The following is a 21,808-nucleotide window of genomic DNA, read 5'->3' as shown; positions in this document are numbered from 1 at the left end:
TGGAGGAGTGAATCAATAGTGTGTAGGTGGTTAGAGTACTGCATGGATAGTGCACATGTGATTGTAGCACTGCATGTGTTATTGCCTGGGTCATTGCATGAGTACATGGATAGTGACTGCACACTTAGAGTGTTGCAAGGAGAGTGCATGGTGAATTTATAAGTGCTTGGGAATTGGCGGAGTGTTTGGATTAGTTCATTGCACAAGCTGGGTGATTGGAAGAGTGAACTGGGTTGTGACAGTGTAATTGCTGGACTGCATGGGTACTTCCTGGGTAATTGGAGGAGTGAATCAGTAGTGTGTAGGTGGATAGAGGATTGCATGGATAGTGCATATGTTATTAAAGGACTGCATGTGTTAGTGCCTGGGTCATTGCATGAGTACATGAATAGTGACTGGATACTTAGAGTGTTGCAAGGAGAGTGCACGGTGAATTTATAACTGCTTGTGTTTTGGTGGAGTGATTGGATAAGTACATGGTAGTGGCTGGGTGATTGGAGGAGTGCATGGGTAGTGACAGGGCTATGGCTGGACTGCATGGGTAGTGCTCAGGGTATTGTAGCAGTACATGATTTGATGCATGGGTCATTGCTGGACTGCATGGGTATTACCAGGGGTATTGAATGAGTGAATGAAAAGTGTGTAGGTGGTTGGAGGACTGCATGGGTAGTACACAGTGATTGTAGCAGTGCATGTGTTACTGTCTGGGTCATTGCATGAGTACATGGGTACTGATTGGATGATTAGAGTACTGCAAGCAGAGTGCATAGTGAATTTATAAGTGCTTGGGTTTTGGCGGAGTGATTGGATAAGTTCATGGTGCTCACTGGGTGATTGGAGGAGAGCATGGATAGGGACAGGGCGATGGCTGGACTTCATGGGTAGTGCTCAATGGATTGTAGAAGCGCATGTGTTCGTGCCTTGGTCATTGCATGAGTACATGGGTAGTGACTTGATGATTCCAGTACTGCAGGGACAGTGCATGGTGAATTTATAAGTGCTTTTGTTTTGGCTCAGTGATTAGATAAGGACATGGAACTGGCTGGGTGATCGGAGGAGTGCGTGGGTAGTGACAAGGAAATGGCTCGACTGCATCAGTAGTGCTCAGGGGATTGTAGCAGTGCATGTGTTAGTGCCTGGGTCATTGCATAAGTACATGGACACTGACTGGATGATTAGAGTACTACAAGGAGAGTGCATGGTGAATTTATAAGTGCTTGGGTATGGAGGGAGTGATTGGATCAGTACATGGTACTGACTGGGTGATTGGAGGAGTGCACGGGGAGTGACAGTGTGATTGCTGGACTGCATGGGTACTACCTGGGTAATTGGAGGAGTGAATCAGTAGTGTGTAGGTGGATAGAGGACTGCATGGATAGAGCACATGTGATTGTAGCACTGCATGTGTTAGTGCCTGGGTCGTTGCATGAGTATATGGATAGTGACTGGATACTTAGAGTGCTTGCTGCACGGAGAGAGCATGATGAATTTATAAGCACTTGGGTTTTGGCAGAGTGATTGGATAAGGACATGGGACTGGCTGGGTAATTGGAGGAGTGCATAGGCAGTAACAGGGATATTCTAAACTGTATAGGTAGCACTAGTTGGACCCCAGGGACCCTCAGGATTCAAGGGGAGTTAAACCCTAACTTAAAGCGCTCCACAGGGCGTGTTTGCACAGTGGTGAAGGAAGGGGGCGGGCCTGATGTGACATGTGTGAAAACACGTCCTGTGGCATGTTTTAAGTTGGTGGATTAAGTCCCCTTATATCCAGACGGTTCCGGGGGCCGGCTTTTCCTTTTTTTTGTTAGGGGAGGGGGGCCGACTGGCCCCCCTCCCGGGCCACTTCTGGCCCCAGGGACCCCATCCTCCGGGGCCTGGCCATCCTTTTTTTTATTTATTTTTGGGAGGGGGGCCACGTGGCCCCCCTTCTAAGGCCAATTATGGCACCGGGGACCCCATCCCCCAGGGCCAGCCTGCCTTTTTTTTTTTTGTAAAGTGGTGGGGGTTGCGTGGTCCCCGTTTAGACGACTTGTGGCCCTTGGAACCCCATCCCCCGGGGCCATCCTTATCCGTTGGGGACAGTGGGGGGACCCCAATTCCCCCAAGGTCCCTGCCGGCTCCCCACGTCCTGTGGGAGCTGGCATTGCTTTTCCACTCAGGGAGCTTCTGATATGCTGCTTCCTGTGTGGAAAAGCAATGTACATTGGATTTTGGAAGAGAGAGCAGGTTTCCTCTGCTTTTGATTCCAAAATCCATAGCAGAGTTTGCTATGACAGGGCGGGAGCCATGATCCCGCCCTGTCATAGCAAACAGCAGTATCCTGGGGCTGGGCACCCCGGGACACTGCAGGAGCTGGCCCTGGGGGGTGGCAGTCCCCAGGGCTATCAAGGGCTCCAGGAGGGGGTCCGCGCGGTCCATCTCCTAACGTGAGTGAAGCCCCGGGGAGGTGGTGGTCCCCGGGGCTCATGGGTCTGTAATGGACATCCGCATTTTGAAAAGAGCACCAGAGGGTGGTGGTCCCCTGGTCAGCGGGGAGGCCGTATGCCCCCTCGTGAATATTTAATAAGGGCCACACATTAAAAAACAAGCCCCTTGTGGTGGCAGTCCCCAGGGCTGCGGGAGGGCTGCGTGCCCGTCCGCATGTTATTAACATAGCCCCGGAGAGGTGGCGATCCCCAGGGCTGTGGGGGCCCCCACGGGCCCCCGCAATTTTTAAATTAGTAATTGGACAATGCCCCGGGGACCTGGCCCACCCGGGAGCCTCATTTAAATGAAGGGCAGGAGCCGGCGCTTCATTTTTATAAATACTTTCGGGGGATTCGTAACCACAGCGCAAATTCCTCCGAAATTATTAAAAGAAATGCTTTTTTTGGACCTGGGGGTCCTTTTGGCACCCCTCTGAGCAGCCCTAGGGGGTCAGGGTGTTTCTACCCTGCCCCCTTTTCTTGTTTTTTAATCTTTTTTCTACTGTTTTCTTGTGACTCGGTTCTGTTGGCAGCCATTTACAGTGAAGCTCGTGCTAGGGAGGGCTCGCGAACCCACCGCTGCTCTAGATATCAAAACTTTTTCTTTTTCTAATTTCTCAGGAACTACTGAACGGATTTACACCATTTAACAAAAAGGACTCTTTCTAAACCAAGGGCTACCTTTTTGCCAAATTTGGTGCAATTCCGTTGTGCAGTTCGGGCTGTAGTTTTGTCTAAAGTTTCCTATGGAAAATTACATGGGGAAAACATGTTTTGGGACCCCCTTTTTCTCGGCCCCCACTTGACGAATCACCCTCAAATTTTCCCAAAAGAGTTGACACTCACGTCAGCTTGTATCTGGAAAGGTTTGGGGTGGTCTGTCAAGCATGGCCGACAAAAAGTGGGGTGTCCTGAAATGCATTTTCCCACTGTTAATTGCCATAGGACCTTTGAGCAAGCCTAGAGCCCGAATTGCTGGATGGAAATACTTCTAATTTGGCAGAAAGGTAGATTTCTTAACACAGATCACACTTTTACTTATTTGGTATTAATCCTTTTAGTAGTTTTAGAGAAAAACTAATTTGTATATATAGGGACATGGATACTCTGTGGATCCACTCCGGGGGAACTGCAAATTCGAGCGCCACAGCAAAGACCTGATTGGCTGGCCGCACCTTCACAGAAAAGTTGCACCGGCCATTTTGATTGTCGGGGAAAATGTCTTTGCAAATTGAACAAAGGGATAAGGTGAGACCCCTTGTACATGTTATAAAAGAGGGCTGAGCATGTGTCCTGGGGTCAGAAATGGGGAAAAACTCACATACCCATACAGATAATGACACACCCACTCACATACCCATACAGACACTCTCACATCCATTCATATACCAATAGAGACACTGTCACACCCATTCACAAACCCATACAGAGACTCTCACACCCATTCACAAACCCATACACAGACTCTTACACCCACAATTACACCTATAAAGACTCTTTTACTCCTAGTCACATACCTATACAGATACTGTCACACCCATTCAGATATCGTACAGATACTGTTATATTCCTTCACAAACGCATAAACTCTCAAACTTACATCCATACAGAGACTTTCACACCCACTCACATACCCATACAGACCCTCTAACACTAATGCTCATACATATGCAGACACTGTAAATGCCATTCACAAACCTAAACAGAGACTCTTACACTCTCACTTTTACATTCATACAGAGACTTTCACACCCTTAAGGTAAACTTAAGACCAAAACCTAAGTTTAATTGAGGCAAAATTCTAATGTTACCACTCCTAAATGCCCTTTGTGAATACCGAGAGTCGTAAAGTTAGGATTTTGTCTCAGATTGCTTTTGTGAATCGGGCCCTTATTTGTGGAAGCACACATCTTCTGCCTAATCAAAGCATATCGTCCTGACTCTAAAAATGTGGGCAGAGCCAAAGCCCCTCTCCTGGCAGTACTGTTAGTACTTCTTAAAGCTCTTTGTTAGGTTGATCACATACTATGTGGTCGCAGCTTTGTGGCCAAACCTCACCTATAAAAGTAGGGCAAGGAAGGAGATGCAGTAGGAGGGAGTAAGGGCTGTGAATGCACCTCCTGCATTGGTTTATACATGCCTGTCGTGGCCCCTCCGACTCTATTCTTGCAAAAATAGGAAGAGAAAATGTTAATGGGCTGGTAGCTGCCCCTTCCCTCATTTTAAACATTTGGCCTGTGGATTGAAGCCCTGGTACCTTCCACTACGAGCTCCATGGGCTGCTGAGAGATACTTATTTTTTTGCTCAGCAGTAATCCCTGGGATGGGCAGCCGCAGTATGAGGTAGTCATCTGCCATATTCCTTACACAATAGAATACAGATTACTTGAAGTAAAAATATTTCTCTATTATAGAAGTCCTTCAAGAATTTTGTAAAATAAATCCTTTCTCCATAAATGTAGTCTCTCTCTCGTAGCAGAAGAGGACATGCCTCCATATTTTTTTGGCTTTGCCATTTCTATACATCAGTATCACACCTTGGCTTCTGTTGAGATTGTTCATTGCACCTCACAGTCTCCCTAGATGGGTCGGATGGACTCTTTTTCCTCTTCACTGCTACCTTACCCTGAGTAGAATCAGTTGTCAAGGCAAAATACAATCATTCACAAAGACTGGCATTCCTTTCACCGAATGGCTTTCCTTTTATTTTCTGTGGCATATGCTGGCACCACATCATCTAACCCAGGCCAGAAATATTGTGTTTGTCAATGCTTGTACTAAACTGTAACCAAATAGTGTTCTGGGTTGACAGGATGTTATCCTTCAGCAATACTATTATTATACATTTTGTCTTTTATTTCTTGCTATTTATAATGCTGTTCACCAACTGCAAACATGCAGGAGAGGTTTCGCATGGAGAAAGAGCATATTTCATTATCAATATTTCTCCCCATTTCTGTGTCTAATTTATTATGGATAACATATAATAAATAAAATATTCCCAACTTTTCATAATAAGAATATTGCAAGCCACCGTAGAGTTCTAGAACTTTATAAAGATGCTCATGCCTACTTATGGAGAAGGGACCAGAGAACCCTACAAGGTTTCCTAATGTTTTTCTAACTCAGAGGTAAGTTATTTTTAATCTATGTCTCTGAATACCTGTCTCAGGTCTGCAGAAGCTGATCACCTTCTCTGGTGCTCCTTTCATGAAGGCCAGGCACTGGTCGCACCCAATCACCTGTGTGACAACCGACATCCTCTGTAGGCCTGAGGAAAATGGGAACTGATGCACGATAGCGATACCTTCGACAGGAACCTAAGGACGAAGCAGAAAATTACATCAGCATGAATATGAACACTTAGATGAACATTTCTTCCATTTTATTTTTCTTTCGGGCACTATAAGCTGTTCAGGAAACAATTAGCATAATGGAGGTATCATATGTCATAGCACAAATGTCCCCGGTGACTTGGCTGATAGAGGGCTTTGAGTCACAACCAGTTATTAGTAATTGGGGTGACAACAAGTTTCTGCTGGTTATGAAGGTGAACTAGAATGCCTGCCTGTCGTGGAGGTGGCCTAGAGTGAATGCTGGTTGTGGAGGTGACCTAGAGTCTCTGCTGGTTGTGGAGGTGACCTAGAACCTCTGCTGGTTGTGGAGGTGACCAAGAGTCTCTGCTGGTTGTGGGGGTGACCTAGAGTGTCTGAGGTTGTGGAGGTGGCCTGGAGTCAATGCTGGTTGTGGAGGTGACCCAGAGTTTCTGCTGGTTGTGGAGTTGACCCAGAGTGTGTGCTGGTTGTGGAGGTAACCTAGATTGTCTGAGGTTGTGGAGGTGGCCTAGAGTCAATGCTGGTTGTGGAGGTGGCCTAGAGTCAATGCTGGTTGTGGAGGTGACCTAGAGTCTCTGCTGGTTGTGAAGTTGACCCAGAGTCTCTGCTGGTTGTGGAGGTGACCTAGAGTGGCTGAGGTTGTGAAGGTGGCCTAGAATCAATGCAGGTTGTAGAGGGGACCTAGAGACTCTGACGATTTCGGAGGTGACCTAGAATCTCTGCTGGTTGTGGAGTTCACCTAGTTTGTGATTGTTGTGGAGATTGCTTAGAGTCTCACTAGGTTATCGAGGTGACCTTTAGTCTCTGCTGGTTGTGGAGGTGATTTAGAGTCGGTGCTGGTTGTGTGAGGTGACCCAGAGCCTCTACCGGTTGTGGAGGTGAGCAAGAGTCTTACCTGGTTATGGAAGTGACCTAGAGTCTCTGCGGGTTGAGGAGTGACCTAGAGTCTCGGCTGGTTGTGGTGGTGACATACAGTCTCTGCTGGTTGTGGAGATAACCTAGAGTCTCTGCTGGTTGAGGAGGTGATATAGAGTCTCTGCTGGTTGTGGAGGTGACCTAGAGTCTCTGCTGGTTGTGGAGGTGACCTAGAGTCTCTCCTGGCTGTGGAGATGACCTAGAGTCCATGTTGGTTGTGGAGGTGACCTATAGTCTCCGCTTGTTGAGGAGGTGACCTAGAGTCTCTGCTGGTTGTGGAATTGACCTAGAGTCTGCTGGTTGTGCAGGTGACCTAGAGTCTATGCTGGTTGTGGAGGTGACCTAGAGTCTCTTCTGGTTGAGGAGTGACCTAGAGTCTCGGCTGGTTGTGGAAGTGACATAGAGTCTCTGCTGGTTGTGGAGACAACCTATAGTCTCTGCTGGTTGAAGAGGTGATATAGAGTCTCTGCTGGTTGTGGGGGTGACCCAGAGTCTCTGCTGGTTGTGGAGGCGACCTAGTGTCTCTGCTGGTTGTGGAGGTGACATGGAATCTCTCCTGGTTGTGGAGGTGACCCAGAATCTCTGCTGGTTGTGGAGGTGACCTAGAGTCTCTACTGGTTGTGGAGGTGACTCTGAGTCTCTGCTGGTTGTGGAGGTGACCTAGAGTCTCTCTTGGCTGTGAAGGTTATCTAGAGTCTTTTGTTGGTTGTGGAGGTGACCTATAGTCTCTGCTGGTTGAGGAAGTGACTTAGAGTCTCTGCTGGCTGTGGGGTTGACCCTGAGTCTCTGCTGGTTGGAGAGGTAACCTAGAGTCTCTGCTGGTTGTGGAGGTAACCTAGAGCCTCCACTGGCTGTGGGAAGGCACAGCGAACCTTAGGCCTCTGATGAGCAGAAGTTCATACATCGGTTTTAAAAAAAAAGCCATTTTGTTCGGTGAAGGTTATATTTTACAACAACGGGCCACTGCTTGTAGAAAGACAATTCCTCGTGAAGGTTTTAGTGATTTCGACTAAAAACCTGTATCTCTCCAGTGAATCTGAGCACAAGTTTATTATGTTTTTAGTGTAACATTCAGCATCAAAGGTAAAATTGTTCTGTGTTGTTCACGCCATGCCCACCTGTGGAGACAGATTTAGACAAACGTGTTACAGTAACCAGATGCCTCCTGCTGTGGTTCTATCCCATAGGCATCCATTGTATTTGTTCAGATCAGCCATTGCTCCTCTCTTTGTTTGATACCCCATCAACCTTGTTCATTGACCTCTGCAGCAACTCTCTTTAGAGAGTACCCCATGTTCATTTAGCTCTGTAGCAGCTCTCTTTAGTGAGTACCCCTATGTTCATTGACATCTGCAGCACCTCTCTTTAGTGAGTACTCTCATGTTCATTGACCTCTGCCGCTTCTCTCTTTACTGAGTACTCCTTTCAACCATGTCATTGATGTCTGCCTGCTCTTTGTATCATAATATTCCATTGGATGCTCAGTGTCATACATATATATATATATATTCACTGAAAAAACCATGGGTTTCACACACGTTATAGTTAGGAATTAGCATTTAAAAAACCTTAGAAATTCAGTGAAAAAACCATAGGTTTCACACACGTTATAGTTAGGAATTAGCATTTAAAAAACCTTAGAAATTCAGTGAAAAAAACCATAGGTTTCACACATGTTATAGTTAGCTGGACATTTTACTCGTAAAAAACCAATGAAATTCCCCCGTTATAGTTAGTTCAGCTAACTATAACTCGCGCGCCCGCAATGAACTGCTGATGACGTCACAGATTACATCACTCATGACATGGTCAGTGACATCACTCATGACATCACTGATGACATCTCAAATGACATCACTGATGACCTCACTGATGACATCATCCAGTGAATGTGTGTTTTTCTGAAAATTAAATATGTTTTATATATGTATATCTCAAGGTTGATGGAAGAATAAATGGGTATATTACTGTCTAAATGGATGATTTCTTTTTGAAAAATTGATTATGTAACTGACTGATTAAGTGTATCATAGTGAATACATGGCTTAGTGAGTAATGTTTAAATATATAAATATCTGTATCATTTTTTCACTTTGTGTATAAGTGGCTGCATGGGTTGGTGAGTAGCTACATGGGTGTCTATATAGGTTATTAGTTGGTTTTTTGAGTATCAGTCTGAGTGTCTGCATGGTTCGGTGGGGGGTATGACGTAGTGCATAGGTGCATGAATGAGTGACTCACTGTTTGTATGTGTTGAACAGAGCATGTGTGCAGGACTGCATGGGTGGATGAGTGTGTGTATGGGTGTGTTAGTGAGTGAATGACTGTCTCAATAGTGTCTTTATGAGTAACTACATATGTTTAAAACTAGTATATGTGACTATTGGTTTATATATGTGAGTATATGTGAGAGTGAGAGATTGAAAGAGTTCCTGTATGAATAAGTATGTATTTCCATAAGTGATTGTTTAAAAGACTAAGTATGTGTAAGTTTCCGTAGAAGTAATTGTGGTGGTGTGTGTATAACTGTATATGCAAGTAAATGTATGTTTGATTCTTTATTAGCATGAGTGACTATGTGTGTGAGTAGCTCTATGGATGAGTGGCATTGTGTTACAGGATGTATAGGTGTATGAGTACATATGATAAGTGAGTACATGTATGAGTGACTGTATTGGACTGTTGGTGAATGAATGGATGTGTATGTGGATCTTAGAATTACTGAAGAGGTTGTTGTAACTGTTATTGGTATGTCCATTGTTTTGTAAATTTTAGTCTCTATTTTTGAATGTGTGTATCAAAGGTTTTATTAGGGGAAGAGGAGGTCTGCCACTCTATCACAAGGATGATGTCATCAGTGAGGTCATCAGTGATGTCATTTGAGATGTCATCAGTGATGTCATGAGTGATGTCACTGACCATGTGATGAGTGATGTAATATGTGACGTCATCAGCAGTTCATTGCGGGCGCGCGAGTTATAGTTAGCTGAACTAACTATAACGGGGGAATTTCATTGGTTTTTTACGAGTAAAATGTCCAGCTAACTATAACATGTGTGAAACCTATGGTTTTTTTCACTGAATTTCTAAGGTTTTTTAAATGCTAATTCCTAACTATAACGTGTGTGAAACCTATGGTTTTTTCACTGAATTTCTAAGGTTTTTTAAATGCTAATTCCTAACTATAACGTGTGTGAAACCCATGGTTTTTCAGTGAATTTGCAAGGTTTTTTAAATGCTAATTCCTAACTATAACGTGTGTGAAACCCATGGTTTTTTCAGTGAATTTGCAAGGTTTTTTAAATGCTAATTTTTTTTTTTCTTCTATTTTTTCTAACATATTTTTATTTTAATTTTCTTACCTTTTATAAAGACTATGATTAAATTTTTAAAATTCTTAAATATGTTTTTTTTAATATATTTTTTAAAATAAACATGTAAAATTTATTTGCAGTACTTTTTTTCTTTTTTTTTTTAAATTTTTTTAGTACGCGTACCGTAAGCTCACGGTAAGCGTACGGTTTACGCAACGTCCGTAATTTTCCTACGCTGCTTGCGTATAGTTACGCAATTTGCGTAGCCGCGCGTACTCCGCGTGGGACGCGTACGCGTGTACGCTACACGCGCACGTTACGCGGAAGTGCCGGGAGTGACTGTTATGCGCATGCGCGCAAGCGCGTGTCTTTTTTACGCGCATGCGCACTTTTGCCGTAAGCGTACCGTAAGCGTACCGTAAGCGTACGGTAGGTCATGTGATCATGAAACACAACTTTTGATTGGTTGTAACTACTTTCAGTTCTAGAACTCTCCTACACCACACCCATTCCCCTCATTTCTGCTTGTGATCCCTTGGGAGAAGGAGCTGGTTTGTCTTTGGGATACGATGGCAGAACAGCAGAGCTCTTCTGAGAGTGAGGCTAGCACTAGCAGCACTGTCTTGAGGCAGAGATCGAGGAAACAAAAGCCCTCTTATGTATGGGATTATTTTACTTTTCCTGAAGGCCAGCAAAAGGTAAATGCACCCTTAGTGACTTGTAAGCTGTGTAAGCGTGTACTTTCTAGAGGTAATCCTAACAGGAAGTATTCCTTTGGGAATCACACCATGAAGAGACACCTCCAGGATGTACACAGAAGGACACATGGTCATCTTTTTGGAGGTAACTCTTCAGAAAGACAAGCCAGTACATCCACAGCAGCTCAGCCTGAACCATCATCTGCAGGGCTGACTCCTTCTTCTGCAGGTCAGGTGAGCCCTTCATCTGTGGGGGGAGAATCTCCTTTTGCTGGCCCTCTGGAAATCAACCCTCGATTTCGGAAGGTTGATATTCGATGCACATTTTGTCAAGATCTAATTTGCTATAGGGAGACCAGTGTTTCCCTAGTGAACAACAAAATAGATCAACACATTTGTCGCTTTGAATAATTTTCCCATGCTTCCTTTCCTCTGTCCCTGCATGAACACAACGGTTCTTTTAAGAGCCAACCTTATCTTTCATCTTTTTTTTACATATGTTTTTAAAAACTTTTTTTTATTTTTTTTTACCGTACGCGTACGGTGCGCGTACTTTTTTTTTTTTTTTTAAAAACACTAAAAATCAATAAACACATTACAAGGTCCTTGAGAGACTACAATTATTATTATTGACTTACCATATTCACTGAAAAAATATTTATTCATTTGTTTTTTTTAAAAATAGTTTTAAAAATGTTTGTAGTTTTCGAAAATTTTCTATATCTATCTGGAAAAAAAGAAAAAAGTATTAATATTTTTAAAACATTTTATAATACAGTACACATATTTACATTTTTTTCCATAAAATATTTTTGCCTTATTTTTGCTGTTTTCAGAATATATTGCATTTCACTATAAATTGTGAAAGCAATTGCATTCATCATTTTACAGCGGGCAAAAAAAAATAACAATCACAAAGATTGTATTAAAAAAGCCCTGATTCTTTTTTTACTTAAACTTAACATTATAGAAATGCATAATATTCTAAAAAAATATCATCTAATACCAATACTTATTTCTTTAAAATACCGTCTGATATGTTTGTTTCAGAAGTATAATCACAATATTATATCTCAAATAACTCCAAAATACATCTGATTTCATTTCCTTTAGACCAAATAGTAATTTTAAAATTCTTTTTTGATTAAATTTCCAATGGTAATCCAATAAAATTCTAAAGTTTTATTTGTACAGATCTCACCGATTCTCTGTAACAATTCCTTTATTGTATTTAAATATATTACTACATTTCTTTTCACAATAGTCACAAAACGAAATTTCTATGCCAATTTGAATGCACACTAACTGCTCTTTTTTTGGGGCAAGTGAAAATCACTTTTACAAACTGTCACATTATGAATCCACTTTTCAGATTTTTTAAAAAGCCCATGTCCAGACTGCTACACTACAGCAAGGGCAACCAGCCTTAGTGATGCTGAATGTATTTGCATTACAGACTGAAACCTGAAAACCCCACTCGCTTGTAAATACTGTGCATGACTATACATGGCAAGCACATGGGTGTGTGCTAAGACTCTGCTTCTTCCCCCAAAAATTCGCTCCCCCTTTCCATCTAATGCAACTGTGAAATCACCAGAGCAAGACGCAATAAATCTCTGCCTATAATTCCTCTCTGCACACAGAGTCATGTTTTCACATTAGTCCCAAAACGAAATTTCTTTGCCAATTTGAAAGCACACTTACTGCTCTTTTTTTTTTCGGGGCAAGTGAAAATCACTTTTACAGACTGACACATTATGAAACCACCATGTGTAACTACAACAAAAACAATTTCCAGTTCTATTATTCATTTCTTAAGTTACCACATACATCCCCTCTCAAACTGTAAACTCACCTTTAAAATTAGTTAGTTGTGAAAGAAATGTGACACTCAAACAGCAGATTATCAGAGCCAGGATCTCTGTTGTGTTCACCTCTCTCCTCTCAGCAGAACCAGATAATGGCAAACTTTCCCTCTATTTTTCCACACATATACTTGTAAGTTTCAAATCTCAGTGCTTCCCCCTTTTTTTCAAATGTAATCACACATTTCTATTGGTTGAAAACCAACCCTTTTCCAAAAGTACCCTTCCCCCAACTTGACTTCTGCCTAGTACCCTTCCCCCAACTTGACTTCTGCCTGCTACCATAGCAACAGCTCATGGAACACTGCTGTGTTGAGTTAGGTCAGAAGTTCGCCAAACAATGTTTCAATTCCACAGAGCAAGAGTGCTTGACTTTTCAAACCTAACAGCAAATCCATAGTACTGTTCTTTGGTTACACATTTTTTTTTACCAATATAAAACATGCTTCTATTAATTTACACATACAGCCTAGTTTTTATTCTAGAATGGTATGAAACAGCCAATCAGTTCTTTTTGTTTTGAAAAAAATATGTATGCCTCCATTTCCAAACTGTCTTTCTTTTCATATTGCCATTCTACTGAAAGACACCTCCTGAGTGCATCCAGTTCTCCTTTGAAGATGTTCACAGTGTGGATTGTAGGGCACAGCTATGTCTTCTGGAGTGAAAAGTTTGCAGAGAAAACAGGTATGGTGAGAGACCTTGCTTTGCCAAATGTAGACATTAAATGGATTGGTCAGAGAGGGTTAAAGTGGCACCAATTGATGCCATTGGTGAAATCCTTCATTCAAATCCAACACCCTGACCTCATAATAGTGCACTGTGGTGGCAATGACCTAGGCACTTTGACTGGGGTAGGTCTGGAAATGCTTATGAAGGACACCTTTGCACAACTGTTTACACTTTACCCTAAAACTGCCTTTGTGTTTTCCAACATATGCCAAAGGCAAAAATGGAACTGGTCCAATCATTTCTGTCCACAGATTGACAAAGCAAGAAAGCACGTCAACAAATCTGTTTCTGCTTTCCTCCGTGACTATGGTATGGGTGCCATTTACCACAACAACTTGCGTTATGACATGCAAGACATTTATAGAGGAGATGGTGTGCACTTCAATGATGAAGGGAACAGAGTCTTCCTCTTGAACCTTAGACTCTGCATCGGTACTTACTTGTAGGTACCACTAAAAAAATGACTTCATAAACACAACAGCTCTTTTTAGAGCTCCCTAATTTCTAAACTCTTAAATCTGCTTTTCATTTATTTATTTTTATTTTTTTTACCGTACGCTTACCGTAAGCTTACCGTACGCGTACCCCGTGATTTTTTTTAAAATCAATAAATGTTTTTTTGTACTTTTCTGTCCTTCTTTGACCCCCTTACAAATGTTAGGGGGTCTGTAACTCTCCTCATTGCCCCCTTTCCTTGTTTTCACTCTTTTTTTTCAGAGTGAAATACACAAAATGGCGGCCGCCGCTTCCTGGTTTCGACCGATTCGAATGTTTACTAAGATCTAAGAGCCAATCAGAATCGCGCTCGCGCACGCCACCGTACGCTTACCGTAAGCGTACGGTAAGCGTACCGTAAGCGGGCTCAGATATATATATTGATTTAAAGGCTATTTTCTCAGAATCTACTGAACAGATTTACACCAAACCTACAAAAGGCACTTCCTTGACCTAGGGACTACCTCTCTGCCAAATTTTGAGTAATTCTGTTCAGCCGTTCGGGCTGTAGCTCGTTCTAAAGGTCCTATGGAAAAATGCATGGGAAAAACGCGTTTTGGGACCCCCCTTTTATCTCAGCCCCCGCTTGACGGATCCCCCCGAGACTTTCAGGGTAGGAGCGGAGCGTAGCGCCCCACCTATTTTGAGAAATTCACGAGGATTCGTCGACCGGCGCCAAAGTTATTCAAAATAGAATGTTGAGGTTTTCCTATGGAAACGTGGTCCTAACTATAACTACCATAATATAATATATATTATCTACTGGCGGTCGCCAGTAGATAGTTATAGTTAGGACCTATTTACCATAAGAAATCCGCAACATTCAATTCCCAATAAGTCTGGCGCGGGTTGACGAATCTTTGCAAAATTTTCCAAACTTTTGGCCAGCTCCGCTCCGCTCCTACCCTGAAAGTTTTGTGGTGATTCGTCAAGCGGGGGCCGAGAAAAAAGGGGGGTCCCAAACACATTTTCCCTATGCAATTTCCCATAGGAACTGTTGTCGCCGCTACAGCCCGAACCGCTGAACGGAATTACACCAAATTTGGCAAAGAGGTAGTCCTCAATTCAGACTCATGACTTTTGCATAAATGGTGTGAATCCGTTCAGTAGTTCCTGAGAAAATTGGAGTTAAAAGTACATATATATCTATGGCCGGGGAGGATCCGCGCACCCTACCCACACCGTAAGCGCACCCTCCCAATCGTGCGCTGTATGCTAATTGGCTGTCGAGTGTCTGTCTACATTCAAAACCAGGAACTGTTGGCAGCCATTTTCTGCCTCGGTAGAAGCGAGGCTGAAGAAGCAAGGGGAATAAGTGTGTAAAACATATAAAGGGGGCAGAGTGGAAATACTCTGACCCTCTAGCGATGCTTAGTGCTCGGATCCTCTCGCGTTGGGTGCGCGGATCCAAAAACATGGAAAAAAAATATATAAAATAAAGTTTTGAACATATAGTTAAAAAAAAATTGAAAAATATACAAAAATATGTTTGAAAAACCCAATAAATTCAAATAATATTTTTTAATTTTTAAAAGAATTAATTGAAAAAATAAGTTTAAAAAATGGTGATAAAAAAGTATTTTAAAAAAACCATAATTAATGAAATTGACACACTGAATTGGAAAAATACAGAAATCCAATCAAAATCATTAAACATGATATCTTTAAAGATAAGTTATAGATAGGAATTAGCATTTAAAAAACCTTTGAAATTCACTGAAAAAACCATAGGTTTCATGGACATTATAGTTAGGAATTGGCATTTAAAAAACCTTAGAAATTCACTGAAAAAACCAAAGGTTTCAGGGGCGTTATAGTTAGGAATTGGCATTTAAAAAACCTTAGAAATTCACTGAAAAAACCATAGGTTTCAGGGGCGTCATAGTTAGCTGGACATTTCCCTCGTACAAAACCCTAGAAATTCCCCTGTTATAGTTAGTTCAGCTAACTATAACTCGCGCCCCCACAATGCACTGCTGATGACGTCACATATTACATCACTCATGACATGGTCAGTGACATCACTGATGACATCATCCAGTGAGTATGTGTTTCTGTACAGTTTTAATATGTTTAATATATATAGGGAAAGGTCTGTTGAAGAATGAGTGGGTGTACAAGTGTGTGAATGGATGATTTTCTAGGTGCGTAACTGAAATTCCAGGGGGCGCAACTATAACGCCCCTGAAACCTTTGGTTTTTTCAGTGAATATATATATATATATATATATATACATCAGAATAATACACTGATGTAAAAATCTATTAGAATGATAATCTCAGAACTTGTGGAGATGGACATCTCAGCATGAAGAGGACACACCTAGAGTGGATTCAAGTACCAGTAAAGCACAGTTCCGGTCCCTTCAGTCATTGTGTAAGAACCCTGGATGTGGTGATCTTTGGTACTCAACACGGTATGTGCTGCCTATACCTGTACCTGTACAAGGTCAGCGTAACTTCTCCCACCCCATTGTTCAACATGCATGGAATGCTTATGTGTAAAGAGAGCATGTTATGACATCAAGACACTCCAGCATTTGGCAGAACTAAATCACAACCTGTCCTGGAGATTTGATGATGATGCCACCATTACACTACAGGGCACCAATGATATAAAATAGTAGTGGGTGCAAAGCCCAGAGCAGTGTGCAGCAACAACTGAATTTAGAGGTTGCAGGAAAATAACATTTTCAGAGAATTAGAATCCACACTTTGAAATGTGATTCATACTTCTGTAACAACATGTGTCATGTCCTACTATGTCTCAGCCCTAGAAAATGGCCTAAAAAGTGTAGCACCTAATTTCTTTTGTATCGCAGATTACACGCTTTCCAAATATTTGTATAAAAAGCTATTTTATATAGGGTAAATTGACAAATTCCTCTAGAGTTTCCACTCTCCCAATACGATGTAAATGTTCCACATTTTTTAGTTTGGAGTGCACACTATTGGACATTCTGACTGGTGGAACAAATAAATTATTTGGCCAATCCCAACGGGCGAATGATAAAACAACTTAAAATTATGGTATATGCCATTCCACCATTACCCTCCATGCCTGGTGGAACATGGGCTTGTTTTATCCAGAAGTCTGAGGAGGGCGGTGGATGCTCCTGCGTTCAGTAGATTTGTTTTGCTTTGTTAAGTGGAAGACTCCTGCCAAACCCCAGCTCTCATCTAGAGCATGACCACTGATCATGACCACCCCAAATGCTGTTCAATATCTTCATTGACAGAGTTGGAAGCTGTGCAGTCCACAGACGTTCTCTGGACATACCCATTTATTTATTTGAAGGTTTTAGAGAATGTTATATGTTTCTTGTCAGTCACTTCAAAGTGCAGCTAAGGAGGTCAAAATCAGTAGAATCATATGGTGAGGCAAGACCTTTCTGATGCTCCTCAATCAGGATCCCTTTGCTTCAAAGGTTTGGTTGCAGGGATGTTTCAGGAGTTTTATTATTAGCTCTGTGCTCAATCACATGTAGTTTGGTTGTCACATTTGGACTCAAAACATTCCGTAACCTAGGGCCCTGGACTCTCAGTGATATGATTCCATTATTGTTGATTTGCTGAGCTCAGAGTTCTGGTTTGAGTGTGTTGGGTTTCGAGAAGGTGAAGGTATTTTGGCATTTTCCTCCATTAGGCCCTGTGGACAGTGCAAAGGACCCTGAACTTGGTTCTTGGAGTGCTGATTTGATGGTGCAACATTTACCGATGTTCATGCGTAAATGAGAAGCCTTATTCTATATCAGTGTTGGACACTGCACCCTTTTGATCAGCATTTTAATTTAATTTTCTAAACCATTATCTTTTTTACCGTAGTATCAAACAGCAGTTCAAGACGGTTTTATCTATTAAGAGCTTTATTTAAATGTCCTCAAACATACATTCAACATAACTTCAATGACTCTTGGGAAGTAAAATGTTGCCCGCATTTAGGGGCAGATTTATCAAAGGCTTATGATGCCCTTGCCGCACGCAAGGTGACGCTAGGGCAGCACAAGCCCTTAAGTGAGATTTACTTTGCCACGCAGAGACAAATTACATGGCTCTGCGTGGCATAGTAAATATGGAGTAACGCAAGGCAACACAAGTTGCTGCCTTTTTCTACTCTGCCCCGGGAAGGCGATCCATGGAGGGCATGGGTGTTCCCACGCATACACCTATGAATCTTGGTACATTCCCAAATTTATTAAGACAAATGGTACACCTTCCATAAATTCCTTTCTCCTCATTTTTTCCTCTTTCTGTGCAAGTTGCATTCTGCAGCAAGCATAGAAGGAGAAAAATGCCTCAGAGGATAGATTTTTCACAGGAAAGTGGTCTTTCCTCCACAAAACAATCCTGTCTGTTATGTAGGCACGCTTGCACCATGGAGCAAAGGTGCTTGTGTTGGCGCTTGGCAGCCACAAGGGCACCAGTGCAGAGAGAGAGCTGGAAGGCTCCATATCTAAGTAGATGTGGCACATTCTAGTATTCTCGATTTGAGCAGAGCAGCAAGTAGTCTTGCAGCATTATGTCATTGTGTTGTAAATCTGCCACGCTGTATAGAAGTACCTTAGTGGCCTTCGGTCCTGGTTTGAGAATCATTGATGATGTCCGCTTCCCTTCCACGTCTTCATTGATACTCTGATCCTCAATCTCCTGGCAGCAAAAGAAGAAAATCATTTAGGTTGGTGATAAGCAATGCTACAAAAACATTTTTCTTTAAGTATTATTTGATTATTTACATTGTAAACTACATGTGATGCTATAACACACCAATTCCACCTATAAAATTTTCAAGATACTGAATTTCATTAAATAATCAATAGTAAGTTTGCTATCCGACAGAGAGCAGTAGGTCCTCAGTATTCAAGCAATATTTGAAGGACTTATTGCAACTAAAAGGGACCCTTTTTAGAAAAATTGCCATTAAAAGTTTTGGCTTTCCTCTTTAACCCCTCGAAAGTGGCAAAAACAAGCATTGGTAATTCTTGTAGGCCTGGCTTTAGAAAAATGTTGTATGGTAATGTGAAGCATCACAAGAAAACAGCAGGGGAAGATGTGTATTTGTGTGGAAGCAAAGAACTGTAGAATACTATTGGGGTATTGGCGTAAGTTGAAAGGTCAGGAGCAGTTGCACTATAAAGCCTGATATAAACATTCATTTAGGTGAATTAGTGCCCTCCTCCCATCTATGCTGCCACTAGAGAAAAACATCATAAATTATCAAGTTATCTAAGACACTTTTACAGTATTCCAAAGTCATATGTGTGGCCCTGAAAGGCAGCTGAATAAATAAACACAATGATCACAGCTCTGTTTGAGGGCAATCACTTCTTTCTGGAAGCACACAATGTCTGCCCAATCAAACATCCACTTCTGTCTCTCAACCTGTGAGTGGAGCCAAAGCGCTTCTCTAGTGACGCTCACATAATTGTCTGACAACAGCTGTGTTGTCAAGCCAGACCATAAAGGGATAACATAGTTTCATTTTGATAATTGACCAGACACGTTGTCATAGTTCCTGTGCTGAGTTGGCTCACTTTCTCCAGATGTCTTTTGAGGAAACCAGCATAAAGCACATTCTTATGATGCTCTGTTCTTCCACTTGTTGTTTCCCTCAGGCAGCGTTGAATGGTTGAAATCCTACACAGGTCACTGAGAAGATCAGCAGGTTTGAAAGGAATGAAGGCGGTGGAGTCATTGCATATGAGATAAACTGAACCTGCCTCTTTTAGAGAGTTTGAGAGCTGCTTTTGACACATTTGAGTTGATTCTGGAGTAACTTCCAGATCTGCAATGACTTTAATTTGTAGGTTTGTCCTTAACTTTAATCATTTTATGCAGGTGGTACTTCTGGGTGTAGGCTTTAGCTTTCAAAATGCTATAGCAGAGTATTATTAATGAAGCGCTGCGTGCATGTTCCTAGTTTCTTAAACCAAATGCCAAATTGGTTTGTGATGTACTTGTGTATTTGGAAGTAGTAAGACTTATCTAGAAATTTTGCATTATATTGAGTCCAGCAGCGGGGGAATTCTAATTAGACTTCGGTGTTGGGCGTATTAAAGCAATGGAAGAAAGTTGGCTTTGAGGATGGAGTCCACTGATGGACTAAACAGCTGAGTATTCTACAAGACGAATATTAAGACCAATGCTTTATTTTGGTTGGTTTCTGGTTGGTCTTGTACAGAGCCATTATCAGAAATCCATAATCTCACATAGTGGTATGAAGCAGCATGAAACAAAGTGTGGTTATCCAGAGTCCAGCTCTGTTTTGATTGATACTTCCATTTTCCAAAGATCATTATTTTTGTTTTCGCTTCACTGGCTCTGAGTTTATTTTGGTGGTTGTAAATGTGAAGCTCATTCAATGCCCGATGAAGCCCAGACTTTTGGATGTGAGATCATGGCTACCAACACAGATTTTGAGATACCCCATTTTGCCAATATGGACTGTCAATGACCAACGAATAAACTCTCTAACAAGCAAAAAAGGGGAGAAACAGATTTATTGATACAGTTATGTGCTAGGTAGGTTAGGCCAAGATGTTGCTCATTGTGCTACAGTTAAGCTTGAGTCTGGTCTGGATAAATGGAATAATGTGCTTGTCACTAGCCCTTCGTTCTAACTCTTCCAAAAGAATTATGGTGTAGACTTTGACTTGCACATCTAGTGTTGCAGTTAGGCAATCATTATAGCTGTATTTTGCCTGTCACCTTTCTTAAATATTGGAAGCAAAATGTAGCATTTCCATGAGTCTGGGACTAATCCTAGTTCAAATGTTGCAGAATAAATGGAAAATAGTCTTTCCATCCACCTCTGGACATATATAATGAGGCGGGGATCCCGGGCCTCTTTGCATCAGCAGGTTCTGACTGAGTGTGTCAATCGATTGATGGTGATAACATTATCGTTCTGTAGATATTTAATCAATTCATACCTGTTCATGTTAACTGTAATTTACACATCTTTGATGGTTGCGGGATCTTCTTGAAGACTGGATAGGGGTTTGATGTGCTTAGTCCACATTAGTGAACATAATATGTCCCCTCTAGTCACCCTAGAGACAGAATTTGGCTTGGTCATTTTGTCTTAAACGTTTGTATAGATGGAGTCACTGTGCATCGTTATGATTTCTCTTTCCCTCCTACAAATGTTTATGGAACAAGTACTTAGGTTTAGCAAGACAAGTAATGTTGCAGGATGTGGGGCTGGTCTTCTTATTGTTTCTAGTTAGCGGACAAACCTCTGTCTTACTGCTTTTAACCTGGACGTGAACCAAGAATTAGAAGTTCTTCACTTAGCAAAAGTGTTGGTGGCACTTGCCTGCTGCAGAAGCTGGTGTAGTGATCCGATTACCTTGGGTCAAATTATTATAGATCCAGTAGGCTCTGCAAAGTAATGCAGCAGCCCAGTGGAGCTGCTTTCTGCTTCCAAGTATTTCATGTATCTAGGTGTCATGTTTCCTTGCGCCCCTCACCAGCGAACCAGAAGCAGGGCACTCCTCAGTCGACACGGGACTCCTCCCCCTGGGTGGTCCCGGCAGGTTGCAGTCTAGTCTTTCGGCGGCACGTAGTGGACGCCGCCGGCCGGCCGTCACTTCCGGTTGCCTGAGCATATCACTACGGAGGACGGTAGGCTCGGCGCTTCGGATTCTTTCCCTGAGCTTCGCAGGCACGCAGGAGCGTAGCGAAGGCTCTTCCAGCAACCGGACAGTCGGTCCGGACCGCGCAAGGGCGCCCAAAGATCCCGCCTTTCCTTCATATTTGGCACGGAGCCATCCTATTGCACTATTACCTTCCCAGAGCGCAGTGGCGCTTTTCCTTTGTTGTAAAGACGACTCGTGCGACGGCACGGAGTCACCACACCTGCCTTGTTTACCGCAGAGCGCAGTGGCGCTTCTCCTTTGTTGAGACGACTCGTGCGACGGCACGGAGTCGCCATCTCTGCCTATTTACCCCAGAGTGCAGTTGCGCTTTTACCTTTGTTGAGACGAC

The 21,808-nt window shown here is 42.4% G+C and overlaps 1 protein-coding gene across 1 annotated transcript in view; it reads right to left on the bottom strand.

Moving 5' to 3' along the window:
• The window catches only part of LOC146788644 (putative cation-transporting ATPase 13A4), a 468,281-nt gene that overhangs the window by 199,255 nt on the left and 247,218 nt on the right, over positions 1 to 21,808 (bottom strand). The window contains exons 15-16 of the mRNA XM_085635854.1: positions 18,383 to 18,469; positions 5,632 to 5,788 (exon numbers count right to left, since the gene is read on the bottom strand). Coding sequence (XP_085491980.1) covers positions 5,632 to 5,788; positions 18,383 to 18,469 — 244 coding nt within the window. The remainder of the gene's footprint in view (positions 1 to 5,631; positions 5,789 to 18,382; positions 18,470 to 21,808) is intronic.

Source organism: Triturus cristatus, chromosome 11 (assembly GCF_964204655.1).
Source record: "Triturus cristatus chromosome 11, aTriCri1.1, whole genome shotgun sequence".
Classification (NCBI taxonomy): Eukaryota; Metazoa; Chordata; class Amphibia; order Caudata; family Salamandridae; genus Triturus; species Triturus cristatus.
The sequence above is the reverse complement of the archived record's forward strand: the minus strand, read 5'-3'. Positions and strand labels throughout refer to the sequence as shown.